The sequence below is a fragment of the Myxocyprinus asiaticus genome, chromosome 7 (assembly GCF_019703515.2).
Source record: "Myxocyprinus asiaticus isolate MX2 ecotype Aquarium Trade chromosome 7, UBuf_Myxa_2, whole genome shotgun sequence".
NCBI classification, from domain to species: Eukaryota; Metazoa; Chordata; class Actinopteri; order Cypriniformes; family Catostomidae; genus Myxocyprinus; species Myxocyprinus asiaticus.
The window spans coordinates 25750200-25764818 of NC_059350.1; the positions used below are offsets into that span (position 1 = coordinate 25750200).

A 14619-nucleotide genomic window follows, 5' to 3' on the forward strand; every position below is an offset into this window, starting at 1 on the left:
AAAAAATGTAAATCTAAAGATTATATTTTACTGAAGTCATTTACCATTTTTATCCTTAAAATGGCTTTAAATGAAATGAGCAAATGTAATTCAAGTCATTAGGTGTTAAGATAGTCTAAATAGATTTTAATATGAGCACAGGCATTTAGGCTTATAATTTTGTTGCAATTATGTGGCAATAGGATTAAATTTCTTTTATTCTCTTTGTTCTCTGTTCACTGTCAAAATAAATGAAGTACATTAACTTTGAGTCTACATTCGTTATTCATACGCACAACTGTTTAAATAGCCTTTAAATTAATGCTGGGCAAATGAGGACATAACTAGGTTAGAATACTGCATGTCCGCCCATAGAATAATTATTAAATGTCGTCAAGACAGACTGGCACCGGTCCAAAGTTACGTTGTGGCTACAAATCCAGGAATTGTACTTTTCCGGTTGTCACAACATAACCAGTTACATTGCCACGATGAAAGTTTGGTCATCAAATTACGGTGCAGTTATGTACTGGCCACGTAATTTGGCTAGCTGGGATTATAAAATAACTGAATTTGCTGTGGCTTTTCTCAAATTTTGCGCTGCATTTTTTTGGGGTTGTTTTGCAGCAAAAATCCACAATTCATCATTGTATACCTCAGTACTTGTGCTAATTACATTTTAAATGTAATTACATGTAAATATTTTAGTGCATAATAACTGAAAATGCAGTTAGTAACCAAAAAAATAAAATAAAATGCACTCAAAAATACCATACATTTAGGTGAAACTTGTGGGTATTGGGAGACCCTTAATTTTTTCGTATTAAAATTTTCTGCTTCAGAGAATGAAAAAAAAATAAAAAAAATAAAAAAAATAAATCACTTTATTCTCAGATATTCAGAGTTGTTACTGTGTTTGTTTCCTTAACTTTCTATCGTGACCTGCAGTGGAATTGCGCTGCAATAGTGGGGTTTCCCTCTTATGTAAAACTCTGGGATTCCCCCAATGTTCGAGCGCATATATGCAAATGTGAGGGTTAGTCATATATTTTACATTGGTGTGTAGAAATGGGTATAGATTATAGTATATGTGCTTTTCGCACTGTACTCCCAGAAATGTTGATTATTTTTTACACTGTATTGACTTGTTGTTGGGCTCTGTCCTATGATGTTTGTTGTCCAATCTGTTCACACACACGTGCACTCTTCAAAATCCTGTAACAATGCTTATGCGATTATGCATTTACATGACCACACAAGCCGCATTCTCCGGTAAAAAACACTTTCTCTCAATCCCTTAAATGGCGTAAGCAAATCTGTGTTCTTGTTTGCATGACGTTTCAGAAAGCCACTTACTGCAAAAACCCTGGAATAAAAAGTTTTCTTAAGTGAATGTACAGTAAACGCGGTCAGTAACAGATACAGGGTTTTTTGAGCCAAACACCTTAACCGTAAATGCCATAAGAAATTACTCTGCAAGTTGCAGAAAAATTACTTTCTGAAAACGCTGACTGGATAATGGCACCAACGTGCACAGTCTAGTGCCCGACCGATTTATTAGTTGGCCGATATTATCGGCCGATATTAGCTTTTCATAGATGTATCGGTGTATATGTTTTCCGATATGTGCAGATATGAAAAGTTTTTTTTTTTTTCAGAACATATAATGCAAAAAACAATGCTTGGGGTGATTTAGAATTGGTGTAATAACGTAGTTTGTCCAGCAGAGCACACTCTGACTCCATTGTTAACGGAGCTGAGCTGATGGTTCTGCTGACAGTGCGGAGTTAAGCATATAAAAACGGTAAGTTGCTAACTAGTTTGTGAAATACATACTGGAAAGTTAATAAACAATGACCCCATCATTTTCCCTTTTCAATATAATATTCAATATATTATGTTAATCCTGTCGCTGACAACAATGTCACTCATGTTTATCACATCTGTTTGCTGTTAGCCAGCTATAGTTTTTCAGTGCAGTGAGTAATGTAGCAGATTGAAAGGTAAGCATCAGAGCATAATTTTTCAGCTCAGCAGACAACGTTGCGGTGGTGGATTGTGTCTGTTGAGTGCTGATTTCATGCCACTTTGTTACCTAGTTGGTGAGACGCAATGCTGGAAAGTATATAAACAATGTCCATCTTTTACTCTCTGTGACAATGAGAGTGACAGAATATAGCTAACTAGCTAAACACATAGCTACTTTCATACATTGTCAGCTGAGTGGAAGCTAATGTGTAAACATGTATTCACCGAACTGTTTTGTTCAGAATTCGCAGTTTGGTACCCCCTTCAACCGAACAATTCCAGTCATTGCATTTACAAAATGTAATATTTAAAAGTCTGGTTTTCCACCGTTGAAAGTTTCCCCTGAACTAGTATAGCAGAATATGGTGTAACACTGCTGCCGCTGTTTATCTCTTGACTCAGGTGTAAATGCTTCTTGTTTTACAACCTGCCCCTAATTGACTGGCAGTATTAAAATAGTCAGCATTTGAATGATACTAAACAGTACTGATGTTTATTTAGCAATTTACTTTATTTTAATTTATCCTATTTAAATGGTCAGCAACTGACTGATACATTTACTGTATAATAATGTATAATAATAATGTCAAATATTCTTTGATAAAAAATATTTAAGAAAGCAGCCTTTTGAGTGCCTTTGCATAGTCATATCGGTGCAAAATCGGTGCACAATCCACATAGAAAAGGTCTGTTTTCATTCTAGCTCAAAAATTAACTAAATCGGCCACCATATCGGTAATCAGTATCGGTCTCAAAAATCCCATATCGGTTGGGCACTAGCACAATCCCAAGACTTTTACTAGCAACTATTTAAAATAATAGTTCACCCAAAAATAATAATGCTCTCATCATTTAGTCACCCTTATGCTGTCTCAAACTCATATAAATCTAGAGATTGCAGTCTCCTAGGCGGGAGCATGATTTGAAGCTCGATCACACTTCCTCGTGCTTGAAGGATGTGCACAGTGCGTGTAAAGATATATAGTGACAAAGGAGTTATATTTTGGTTTGTTTCTCACCCAAAATCGATATTTTTGTTTCAGAAGACATGGATTAAACAACTTATTGGAGTCGTATGGATTACCTTTATACAGCCTTTATGTCCTTTTGTAGCTTGGAAGTGTTAGACCTCAATGACTTGCATTGGTTGGATATATTCACATCATATCTCCATTAAAATATCTTTCTTTGTGTTCTGCAGAAGAAAGTAATTTAAGTTTGAGATGGCATAAGGGTGAGTAAATGATGAGAGAATTATAATTTTTGGGTGAACTATTCCTTTACTTGAGCATCAGCTGTAATGTCAAAGGCAGCAGAGGAAAAAATAAAGTTGATTTAATGCTTTTTAAGGGCATTCTGCAAAAAATGAGGTACTGGTATATGGTACTATAATGTATTTACATGTTGCTTGTGAAAAATGTATTTCAGCAGAACACAGGGCGACTATTAAGTAGCCATCAACAGAAAAAGATGCTTTATGCCCCCAGAATGGAGTAGTTACTGCATCTACCAGCAGGGGATAACTGGACCATGCTTACTAGCCAAACCTTGACCCCTTGTTTGACAGAATTTGCCAGAAAGTAGCAGTGAAATTCTATTGAAGCGAAAGAAAGCGAGAATAGTCTTGGCCTTCATAATACATCCTGTCCTGTTGATGTTTAAGTGCACACTGCCAGAAATAAGATCTGTTGACTACCACTTTCCTCAGCACGTTGAACTGCAGTGCAGTGCAGTTCCCACAACAGGCTTTGATGCGCCTTGTCTGGATACTCTTAATAGTGCACTTACAAGCTGACCAGGATGTGATGAACATGCTTTTTTGACCACAATGCTTGTGCGATGAGATCAGTTTAAAACCTCTGCGATGTTTATTCCCAGAAACTGCTGACCCTTTCCACTTAAGTTTCCAATGATGTAGAAAAGTGTGGTCACCATTCTAAAGTTTCCTATAATCTACGATCATCTCCTTGATTGTACTGATTCAGAGACAGCTGTCCACAGGTAAGTTATAGTCCTATCACCATTCTGTCTGAATTTCAAGCTCCTCTCCATGTGGAATCAGGCCAGTGGCAGTTGTGTCAGCCTCAAACTTAATTGCCTTTGAGTCATGTCTGGTGACGCAAACATGGATTAATTAAAGGGAAGAGAAGTGGACTAAGTTTACAACCTTGGGGGACTGCATCATTCAGAGTCCAGATAGAGGATAAATTTGTTCCAACTCTTACCACCTGTGGACGTCTCATCAAAACGCCCAAAGATTTGATTATAAAGGGAGTGCAGTCCCAGGATCTGGAGCTTGATGACAAGCAAAAAAACAATCTTGATGTCTGAAGTCATGTTTAATTTTTACAATAAGTAGACCTTATTCAGAGTAGCTCAATATTTAATTTTTGATGTGAATGAAAACGAAGCTGTGTGGAAAAGTCTTACAGTCTATTCAATGGCATGCTTCTTTCAGGCCATCTGACATCTACTTCGAGTGGGACGTGGGAGAGAGGGGGTGTTTTAAAACTGAGTCATTGGTTGCTCCCACTAGTAAACTGTCCAATAGCACTTTTAAACTTGATTGTCAAATGGATGGAGAAAGAAAAGCATTTGGCAAATGGAAAAAGAAAAGCCATTAGCAAATGAATGAAGAAAAGCAATTCCCAAATGCAATTAAAAATGACTTATTAATTGTGCTATTTTAATGTTACATTTAATTGAATTTTAAACATGAATTAAATACATGATTTAAATATAATAACATTTTTAAACATGAATTAAATAAACAAATTGAGATTGTCTATTTATTTGTCCATTTATAAATTGGTTTATTTATTCACATATTAATTTTCAAATTAATAGAAGGATAATTTATTTTTAATCCTTTTTTAAGTGGCACTCTACGTCTTCCATACTGAATAAGGTCCATGTTTTCCTGATTTATTTCCTCAAAGGAAGTTTCTTGGGAAGATGAATATCTAATGTTGTATCCGCCTCTGACACAACATTAGAAACATGACACATCTCATTGAATGGACTGTACTTCTCTTTCTCACAGCCTTTTTTCATATATGTCAAGTTAAATATGGCATCTACCCTGACAAAGGTCTATATCAGGGCTCTTCGACTACTTTCTTGTGGGGGCCAGTTTATCCAGATGAAAACTTGGCAGGGGCCAAAAAAAATTCCGTATTCATCAACTAGCACTTTCATAGCAAGTAACATGTTAATTAAAAACACTCAATACTGTGCATTTATTAAAATAGTTACAGGGTATACTGTATTACTGTATATTGAGTTATCATGTCCATACATTCCTTCATAAAAACTGGCTCTTAACTAACAAATAATTTATGAACAACTTTAAAAATAACAAATGAACAAACAAAACATAATTATCATTTTAACATTTTAGGGCTATTGTTTACAAATTACAAAAACTGAGGAGGAACATATAGATCTGCTAAAGACCTCTCATAATATCAACCCACATATGAAATCAATGGCCATAAAGAAATGTCATGTTTACTTAATACATTTAAATGTAATTTTCTTTTTGAAAAAACAAAAAAAAAAAGAGATAAAATGTCTATTCTTCCATTTTCTCTATGAAGTATCATCCTATTCAGTGAGGAAAAAATTAGTCCTGCAGATAATCATAGGGAAAAGAACAAACTCAGCTGATGCTTTTTGTGATTGAGAGGGCTGACTCACAGCTGTATGTAGAACCAAATATAATCAGGATCTTTGCAGGTTCAGTTCCACATTATCACTTTTTATGACAAGACCCTGCACAGATGAGACACGCCCGTTTAACACTTTAAGAATAGTGAATAAAAGCAAACTTTAAATTTCTCTGAACGTTCGGTTTTCATTATCCATTTCTCTTTTGTTGCCTGGGATGTGCATATTCACTGACAACATTTCTGTAACAACTGCAGTGATCATTTTTACATCTGTAGATTTGACCATACTCCACACAACTAAGCAATTTATATAAATACATTTGATTCAAAAAGACAAGTTCGAATGCTCACCTAAATGGTGCAATCCATGTTTAGCAAAGCAGTGTAACTAAACTCTCGCCAGAAAAGCTTGAACACATGTGCAGGTACCTAGACTCCAGACAGTTGATGTAGTCTGAATGCTGTTGCATGCGCCATTGAGCATTGTTAAACTCACCACTGATTGCTGAGGCTAGCGTCTATGAATGATGAGTTTTGTGCAGAGAGTGCTCTAGTATTTCAGACACGAGGAAATTTGTTCAAAGATCTGTTGGAGGGCCAGAAAAAGATGACTGGCAGGTCACCAGTTGACTAGCCCTGGTCTATCCCCTAGATAAAGATATTGGTCTTCATCCTTAGTTTTTTGGATCTAACTGAAATGTACTGTACTGTTGGCCTCAAATCAAGCATACAAATAACTGAGCTCAACAGAAAGAAAGGTAAATGGTTAAAATATACAGGGGAGACTGGGGTTACATAAGCAACTAGCAAGATCTGCTAGAGTAGATAAAAAGCATTTTTTTTTTTTTTCATTTCAGGCAAATGTCATTTGTGTTACAGTATATTATATTGCCAACTTAAATATATTCAATTCTCCATGTGTCATATGAATGGAAAATGACTCATTCCCACTGGCTCATCTTACCTCACACCCCCCACTTTGAAAAAAAAAAAAAAAATGCTTTACAGAACAGATACGGCTAATTTAAATGTTTTTGTTCAGCCATCACATCATAGCTTGAGATTACCAAATTACACTGTATCTGTATATATCTGAACAGTCTATTCAGTTTTTGATAAATCAACATATAGGCCTTTGCACACCAGAGGCGATGCGATAAGGCAAAACAAATCACCGTCGAGTGGCCCTTTCACATTAAAAGCGAGGTGAATGATCTCCATTAGAACATTCATGCCTTTACAATTGTTGCCGCTTATTGACAAGCAATTTTACCTCAGTACATGGTAGGTGGCCCAAAGCCCCTTTCAGCTGGTCTGCCCTTCACCATCATGGATGCAAAGAAAAACTACTTGACAAGTTTGCAAAACAACCATGAAATCACAATACCAAAGACTATTTACACTAAGTACAAATAACCCACCTTGTTGGCAAAGGCTATTTACACTATTTACACTAACTGGAAACCACTGGAAGTTTTGTTAACCATGGTGTTACTACAGTAATATGTTGTTAATTATGTGGCTCCTATGATTTTACTACAAAACGCCATGATAATATTTGGTTACTGTTGTAAAACCATGATTCATTTTTAAGAAAGATTAGGGTTAGGTTTAGGGGCAGGGGTTGGTGTCTGTGGGACTCTAAACAAACAAAATAAAAAATGCTGCAGTGACACCCCTATACTGTGTTAGTATTTAAACAGGTGTGTAATAGTATCTGCCACTATTTGCACACAGTGTAAATAACATCTATAGCCTCTGCCAAAAATAAAATGCATCTCTCTACAAGCAGCAGCAGTGATGTAGTGTGCTGTTGATTTGCTCAACGAGGAAGAAAACATTTGAGACACTTTCAAAAAACTTTTTTTTTTTAAAGGAGACGCAAGGCAGTGATGCAGCAATATAATTTATATGTCAATAGAATGACATTTATATATTTATTTTTAAGTTTTTAAGGCATTTGATGCAAATGAAATGCACATCCTCAATGCTGGTTCAGGATTTCTTCCTAGAGTTCCATTAGCGTTTAAGGTTGGTGGTAAAAACAGCTTTCTGTGCTTTTGCGCCACCAGTTGTGCTGGTTTCGTAGCTGGCTTTCGTGTCCTGACACATGATTCAAAGCTCATATTTTTTTTTTTAGGATTAACATTTTTATTTATTAAAACACAGAAAAACAAAATTCTAAATACACAAAATCAACTTTGAACACCCACTACTACCCCTCCTTCCCAACCCCACCCCAAACCTCAACAAACATCCCTGTGGTCTTAGATGAACACATATAAAAGAATACAAAAACAAAAACCAAACAATTAAAGAGGAAAAAAGAGAAAAAATAATTAATATATATAAAAAAACATATATATACAGGTGCTTCTCAATAAATTAGAATGTCGCGGAAAAGTTCATTTATTTCAGTAATTCAACTCAAATTGTGAAACTCGTTTATTAAATAAATTCAATGCACACAGACTGAAGTCTTTGGTTCTTTTAATTGTGATGATTTTGGCTCACATTTAACAAAAACCCACCAATTCACTATCTCAAAAAAATTAGAATATGGTGACATGCCAATCAGCTAATCAACTCAAAACACCTGCAAAGGTTTCCTGAGCCTTCAAAATGGTCTCTCAGTTTGGTTCACTAGGCTACACAATCATGGGGAAGACTGCTGATCTGACAGTTGTCCAGAAGACAATCATTGACACCCTTCACAAGGAGGGTAAGCCACAAACATTCATTGCCAAAGAAGCTGGCTGTTCACAGAGTGCTGTATCCAAGCATGTTAAAAGAAAGTTGAGTGGAAGGAAAAAGTGTGGAAGAAAAAGATGCACAACCAACCGAGAGAACCACAGCCTTATGAGGATTGTCAAGCAAAATCGATTCAAGAATTTGGGTGAACTTCACAAGGAATGGACTGAGGCTGGGGTCAAGGCATCAAGAGCCACCACACACAGACATGTCAAGGAATTTGGCTACAGTTGTCGTATTCCTCTTGTTAAGCCACTCCTGAACCACAGACAACGTCAGAGGCGCCTTACCTGGGCTAATGAGAAGAAGAACTGGATTGTTGCCCAGTGGTCCAAAGTCCTCTTTTCAGATGAGAGCAAGTTTTGTATTTCATTTGGAAACCAAGGTCCTAGAGTCTGGAGGAAGGGTGGAGAAGCTCATAGCCCAAGTTGCTTGAAGTCCAGTGTTAAGTTTCCATAGTCTGTGATGATTTGGGGTGCAATGTCATCTGCTGGTGTTGGTCCATTGTGTTTTTTGAAAACCAAAGTCACTGCACCCGTTTACCAAGACATTTTGGAGCACTTCATGCTTCCTTCTGCTGACCAGCTTTTTAAAGATGCTGATTTCATTTTCCAGCAGGATTTGGCACCTGCCCACACTGCCAAAAGCACCAAAAGTTGGTTAAATGACCATGGTGTTGGTGTGCTTGACTGGCCAGCAAACTCACCAGACCTGAACCCCATAGAGAATCTATGGGGTATTGTCAAGAGGAAAATGAGAAACAAGAGACCAAAAAATGCAGATGAGCTGAAGGCCACTGTCAAAGAAACCTGGGCTTCCATACCACCTCAGCAGTGCCACAAACTGATCACCTCCATGCCACGCCGAATTGAGGCAGTAATTAAAGCAAAAGGAGCCCCTACCAAGTATTGAGTACATATACAGTAAATGAACATACTTTCCAGAAGGCCAACAATTCACTAAAAATGTTTTTTTTTATTGGTCTTATGATGTATTCTAATTTTTTGAGATAGTGAATTGGTGGGTTTTTGTTAAATGTGAGCCAAAATCATCACAATTAAAAGAACCAAAGACTTAAACTACTTCAGTCTGTGTGCACTGAATTTATTTAATACACGAGTTTCACAATTTGAATTACACGAGTTGAATTACTGAAATAAATGAACCACGACATTCTAATTTATTGAGATGCACCTGTATATATACAAATATAAAAATCACACACACTGACAATTATCCCTCTCTCTCCACTATTCCACCCGAGAACCCTCCAAGAGTGCTAAATATCCACCCCATTTTCTTACAAACAAATCCGGATTCCCTAGTCTTCTATAAGACCCCTCTTCTAAGGCTGCCACTCTCCCCATCTCCAAGCACCACTCCTGAAACGGAGGTGCTCCAACCGACTTCCAACCCCTCAAAATCACCTGCCTGGCGACCATAACACAGGTTTGGACCCAATCCTCCACATGTTTATTCTCCACACTGATTTCTGCCCCATCTCCCAAAATACAGAGTATGGGGCAAAACAAAACCTGAGTACCCAAGACATCACATACAAAATTCTGAATTCTCAATCAAAACCCTTGGATCTTAACGCACCCCCAAAAAACATGGGTTATATCTCCATCCTCCGATTGGCATCGCCAGCAGGTAGGTGTGTCTTTAAGACCAAGCCTATACAGTCTAGAGGGGGTGCAATAGAATCTATGTAAAATCTTGAACTGAATAAGGTGAACCCTTGCATCTCTAGATACAGACTTGACATTTTTTAGAATCCTAGCCCACACTCCTTCCTCCAATACCAAGTTTAAATCTTTCTTCCATAATATCTTCTGAGAAGTTGAAGCTCTGTCCTCCAGACTCTGAATTAACAGGGAGTAATACACTGATGCCTCATGACCTTTTACTAAAGCAGTAATCACCTCTCCCAAAGCATCTGCTGCTTTAGGGGGGTGTGTGCTACTCTCAAAAACAGTACAGAGCAGTTGGTGCAGCTGTAAATACCTAAAAAACTGAGATCTGGGAATTCCAAAATGATGACCCAAATTCTCAAAAGATCTCAACACTCCACTCTCATACAGGTCGCCGAGTGTAGTAACCTCCCTCACAATCCACTCTGACCAACAGAAAGGAGACTTGTTGATACATAATTTAGGGTTCAGCCATATGCTCGAGGCTACATTTAAATAAATGTCAGAATTAAACACTTTGGCCACTCTTGTCCAAATCACGTGCAAATGTGAAATAATGGGGTGTGACTTAATTTCTCAGATTAGTTTGATAGAAAGGCTTTGCAGTGGCGAAATAGGGGCAAGGATTTCCTGTTCAATACAAAACCAGGCAGGGGCTCTCTCAGGTGGAAGCGACCAATGGGCCAAATGTCTGAGACCAAATGCATAATAATAAAACAAAATCTTGGGTATGCCTAGCCCACCTTTGTCAATCGGCCTATGTAATTTATTGAAATGTAGTCTGGGATGTTTACCATTCCAAATGAAGGACTTCGCTATGCTATCAAAATGCTTCAAAGCTCATATTTTAATGGTCAGGGCATTTCATCGCCAGGCAACAAAAATAAAATCGACACACTCCCCTTTTCGGCACGCGGATGTTTGCTCCAAGTGTGAATTAGCTTCATAGGAATTCACTATTTCGATTTAAAATGATATTTGTGGAGAAACAATGCTGCAAAATGTAACGTTTTTATTCTGGACATACATGGAATTAACCTGAAAGGGGAACAAACTAAATTTTTGGACATAAATTACTTAATACATTCACCATGTGCTCTCGTTCACCACACACACACAAACACACCATGTGCTCTCTTTCACCACACACACACACACACACACACACACACACACACACACACACACACACACACACACACACACACACACACACACACACAAAATAGTGGCTTACTTGACATACTGTCACATGCTTTATTTTATGTAATAAAGTAAATGCCATTCATAGCGGCCAATTTGCCTTAGGTCAACCTGACCTAACTAGACAACTTTGCCCATTTTCCTTACCTGCAGCAGCACTTCAAAGGCTCCCTGTACATCTCCCTTCTTCTCCAGCAGATAGGCTGTGGGTTCATGCAGCTTGTGTTTCTCTGTGATCTGTGATTAGACAAGAAAGAGATAAGACTGTCGATCATGTCACAGCCAAATTGTCAAGATTATCAAGACAAATTATCCACTCCAAGTAGCTTACAGGATGAACAGTCTCACTGGGACACTGAGAACATGTTTAGGCCAGATTGTTTGTTTGTGAAATGCTGTTTCCATAGTGTGATGTTCCAACAGATTTCGAGACAGAAGGGAAGAGGGTTATGCAGAAGGCAGAGAAACACCAACCGGCTTTGATGAATACAGTTATATAAAAACAGATAGAGACATAGAAAAAGAAGACTAGACAAAATGACAAAAAGACAGTTGCAAGCAGATGGTTTTAGATATAGATGCATATACACGGAGCAATGAATCATAATGAGATAAGATGGCAGGGCTATAGAGCTGCTGTGTGTGAGCGTGTGTTTGCATGTGTGTGTGTGAGAGAGAGAAAGGAGTCTGTTCAAATATTTAACAGGTGCCACTCTGCTGGTGTAACAGTATTGATTCTCTCCTCTGCCTGTCTGTCTCTCTCAGTGCTTCAGTGTGGCAGATATCTCCCCTCCCTCCCTGTATTATTCATTCATTCTTTCCTCCAGGCATCTCTCTATCTCTCTCTCTAAATCTGTCAGCCAGCACTCTAATTGCATAAGATTGGCAACCTTTACCCTGTTGTATCAGAGGCTCCATATTGATTGATTAAATAAAATGCGTGGTCTTCTAATCATCACCCTGCTCTGCCAAACCTGCAGAGAGAGTGTGTCTCAGTCTGTGTGCCAAACATACTCTTCAATAGAGCACAACAGTGACCGCCCACTTTTTTTTATTGGCCTCGGTTCTGGAAGTATTATTCAAATTAATTTACTCCAAAGGGATTTCTTCAATAAAGGGTTATAAGCCATTCACTAAACCAATAAGCTCTGAGATGAATCACAACATTACAAACTTTTGAAATATACTGTATATACTGTACACTAATCTATACATACACTATATTGCCAAAAGTATTCGCTCATCTGCCTTTAGACGCATATGAACTTAAGTGACATCCCATTCTTAATCCATAGGGTTTAATATGACGTCGGCCCACCCTTTGCAGCTATAACAGCTTCAACTCTTCTGGAAAGGCTTTCCACAAGGTTTAGGAGTGTGTTTATGGGAATTTGTGACCATTCTTCCAGACGCGCATTTGTGAGGTCAGACACTGATGTTGGACGAGAAGGCCTGGCTCGCAGTCTTCGCTCTAATTCATCCCAAAGGTGCTCTATCGGGTTGAGGTCAGGACTCTGTGCAGGCCAGTCAAGTTCTTCCACACCAAACTCGCTCATCCATGTCTTTATGGACCTTGCTTTGTGCACTGGTGCGCAGTCATGTTGGAACAGGAAGGGGCCATCCCCAAACTGTTCCCACAAAGTTGGGAGCATGGAATTGTCCAAAATCTCTTGGTATGCTGAAGCATTCAGAGTTCCTTTCACTGGAACTAAGGGGGCCAAGCCCAGCTCCTGAAAAACAACCCCACACCATAATCCCCCCTCCACCAAACTTCACAGTTGGCACAATGCAGTCAGACAAGTACCATTCTCCTGGCAACCGTCAAACCCAGACTCGTCCATCAGATTGCCAGATGGAGAAGCGTGATTCGTCACTCCAGAGAACACCTCTCCACTGCTCTAGAGTCCAATGGCGGTGTGCTTTACACCACTGCATCCGACGCTTTGCATTGTACTTGGTGATGTATGGCTTGAATGCAGCTGCTCGGCCATGGAAACCCATTCCATGAAGCTCTCTACGCACTGTTCTTGAGCTAATCTGAAGGCCACATGAACTTTGGAGGTCTGTAGCGATTGACTCTGCAGAAAGTTGGCGACCTCTGCACACTATGCGCCTCAGCATCCGCTGACCCCGCTCTGTCATTTTACGTGGCCTACCACTTCGTGGCTGAGTTGCTGTCATTCCCAATCGCTTCCACTTTGTTATAATACCACTAACAGTTGACTGTGGAATATTTAGTAGTGAGGAAATTTCACGACTGGACTTGTTGCACAGGTGGCATCCTATCACAGTACCACGCTGGAATTCACTGAGCTCCTGAGAGCGGCCCATTCTTTCACAAATGTTTGTAGAAGCAGTCTGCATGCCTAGGTGCTTCATTTTATATACCTGTGGCCATGGAAGTGATTGGAACACCTGAATTCAATTATTTGGATGGGTGAGCGAATACTTTTGGCAATATAGTGTATGTATACACATAAGCTCTTTTCCAAAACTTGGTAAGCTGCCTCCGGAGACACCCTTACATGGACACATACATTTTGGGTAAAATTGGTGGTTTTCTATTATTTTATATATTTCGTATCAATGCTTTTTAGCACTGAATGGATAATAAGCACAGTGTTTCCCCTATATGCGTTCTACAGCGGTGCACTGCTGCTGCTAAATTATGAGTGGCGCTGTTGAAATTTCATATGGTTCATTTAATATTCTTGACGCAACATAACACTTGCTAGCCCTAGTCAGCTGTGCGCTTTCTACACTGCGAAAGATACCCCACCATATACAAACACAAATATACGCACATACTCAGAGTGACGTCAATGCTTAACACACAGGTGTCAAACTCAAACTACCATCATTATATGTGGCCCGTGAGCTCATTTCTGAAACGTAGGATGGCAGAAGATCGGAACGTCTCACTGACCAATCAGTCAGCGCTTTAGTCATAGAGCAGGTGCGCAGACCATTATCAACAACGCTAGATGCTACCTGGATCAATTATCAACACAGCAGAATAGAAAGAGGTGCGCGAGCACAAGGCAGATGCATTTTTAAACTATGTTTTAGACTATTTTAAATGCGCTTGTGAACCAGGGAGATACATGGCGGGTAGAAGTGCAGTGAAGCCATTAACTGTATTTGTATCGGTTACTATGACAAAATGATCTGTATCTGTCTCTGTATTCTGACAGAACCGGATGTGGCTTAAACCGGAAGCGTCACAAAACTAAATTTTAAAATGTAACTCTCTTACATTTATAGTTTCTGCATGTAAAATATGCCTCGGATAG

At 38.7% G+C, this 14619-nt stretch overlaps 1 protein-coding gene across 7 annotated transcripts in view; it reads right to left on the reverse strand.

Annotated features, from left to right (window-relative positions):
* Positions 1-14619, reverse strand: part of vps8 (VPS8 subunit of CORVET complex) — a 184731-nt gene that overhangs the window by 75008 nt on the left and 95104 nt on the right. For all 7 annotated transcript variants that reach the window (XR_007897689.1, XM_051702468.1, XM_051702467.1 and 4 more), the window contains one exon: positions 11474-11563. Coding sequence is in view for 6 of the 7 variants with exons in the window: in XM_051702468.1 (XP_051558428.1) it covers positions 11474-11563 (90 nt within the window). In the remaining variant the exon portion in view is untranslated. The remainder of the gene's footprint in view (positions 1-11473; positions 11564-14619) is intronic.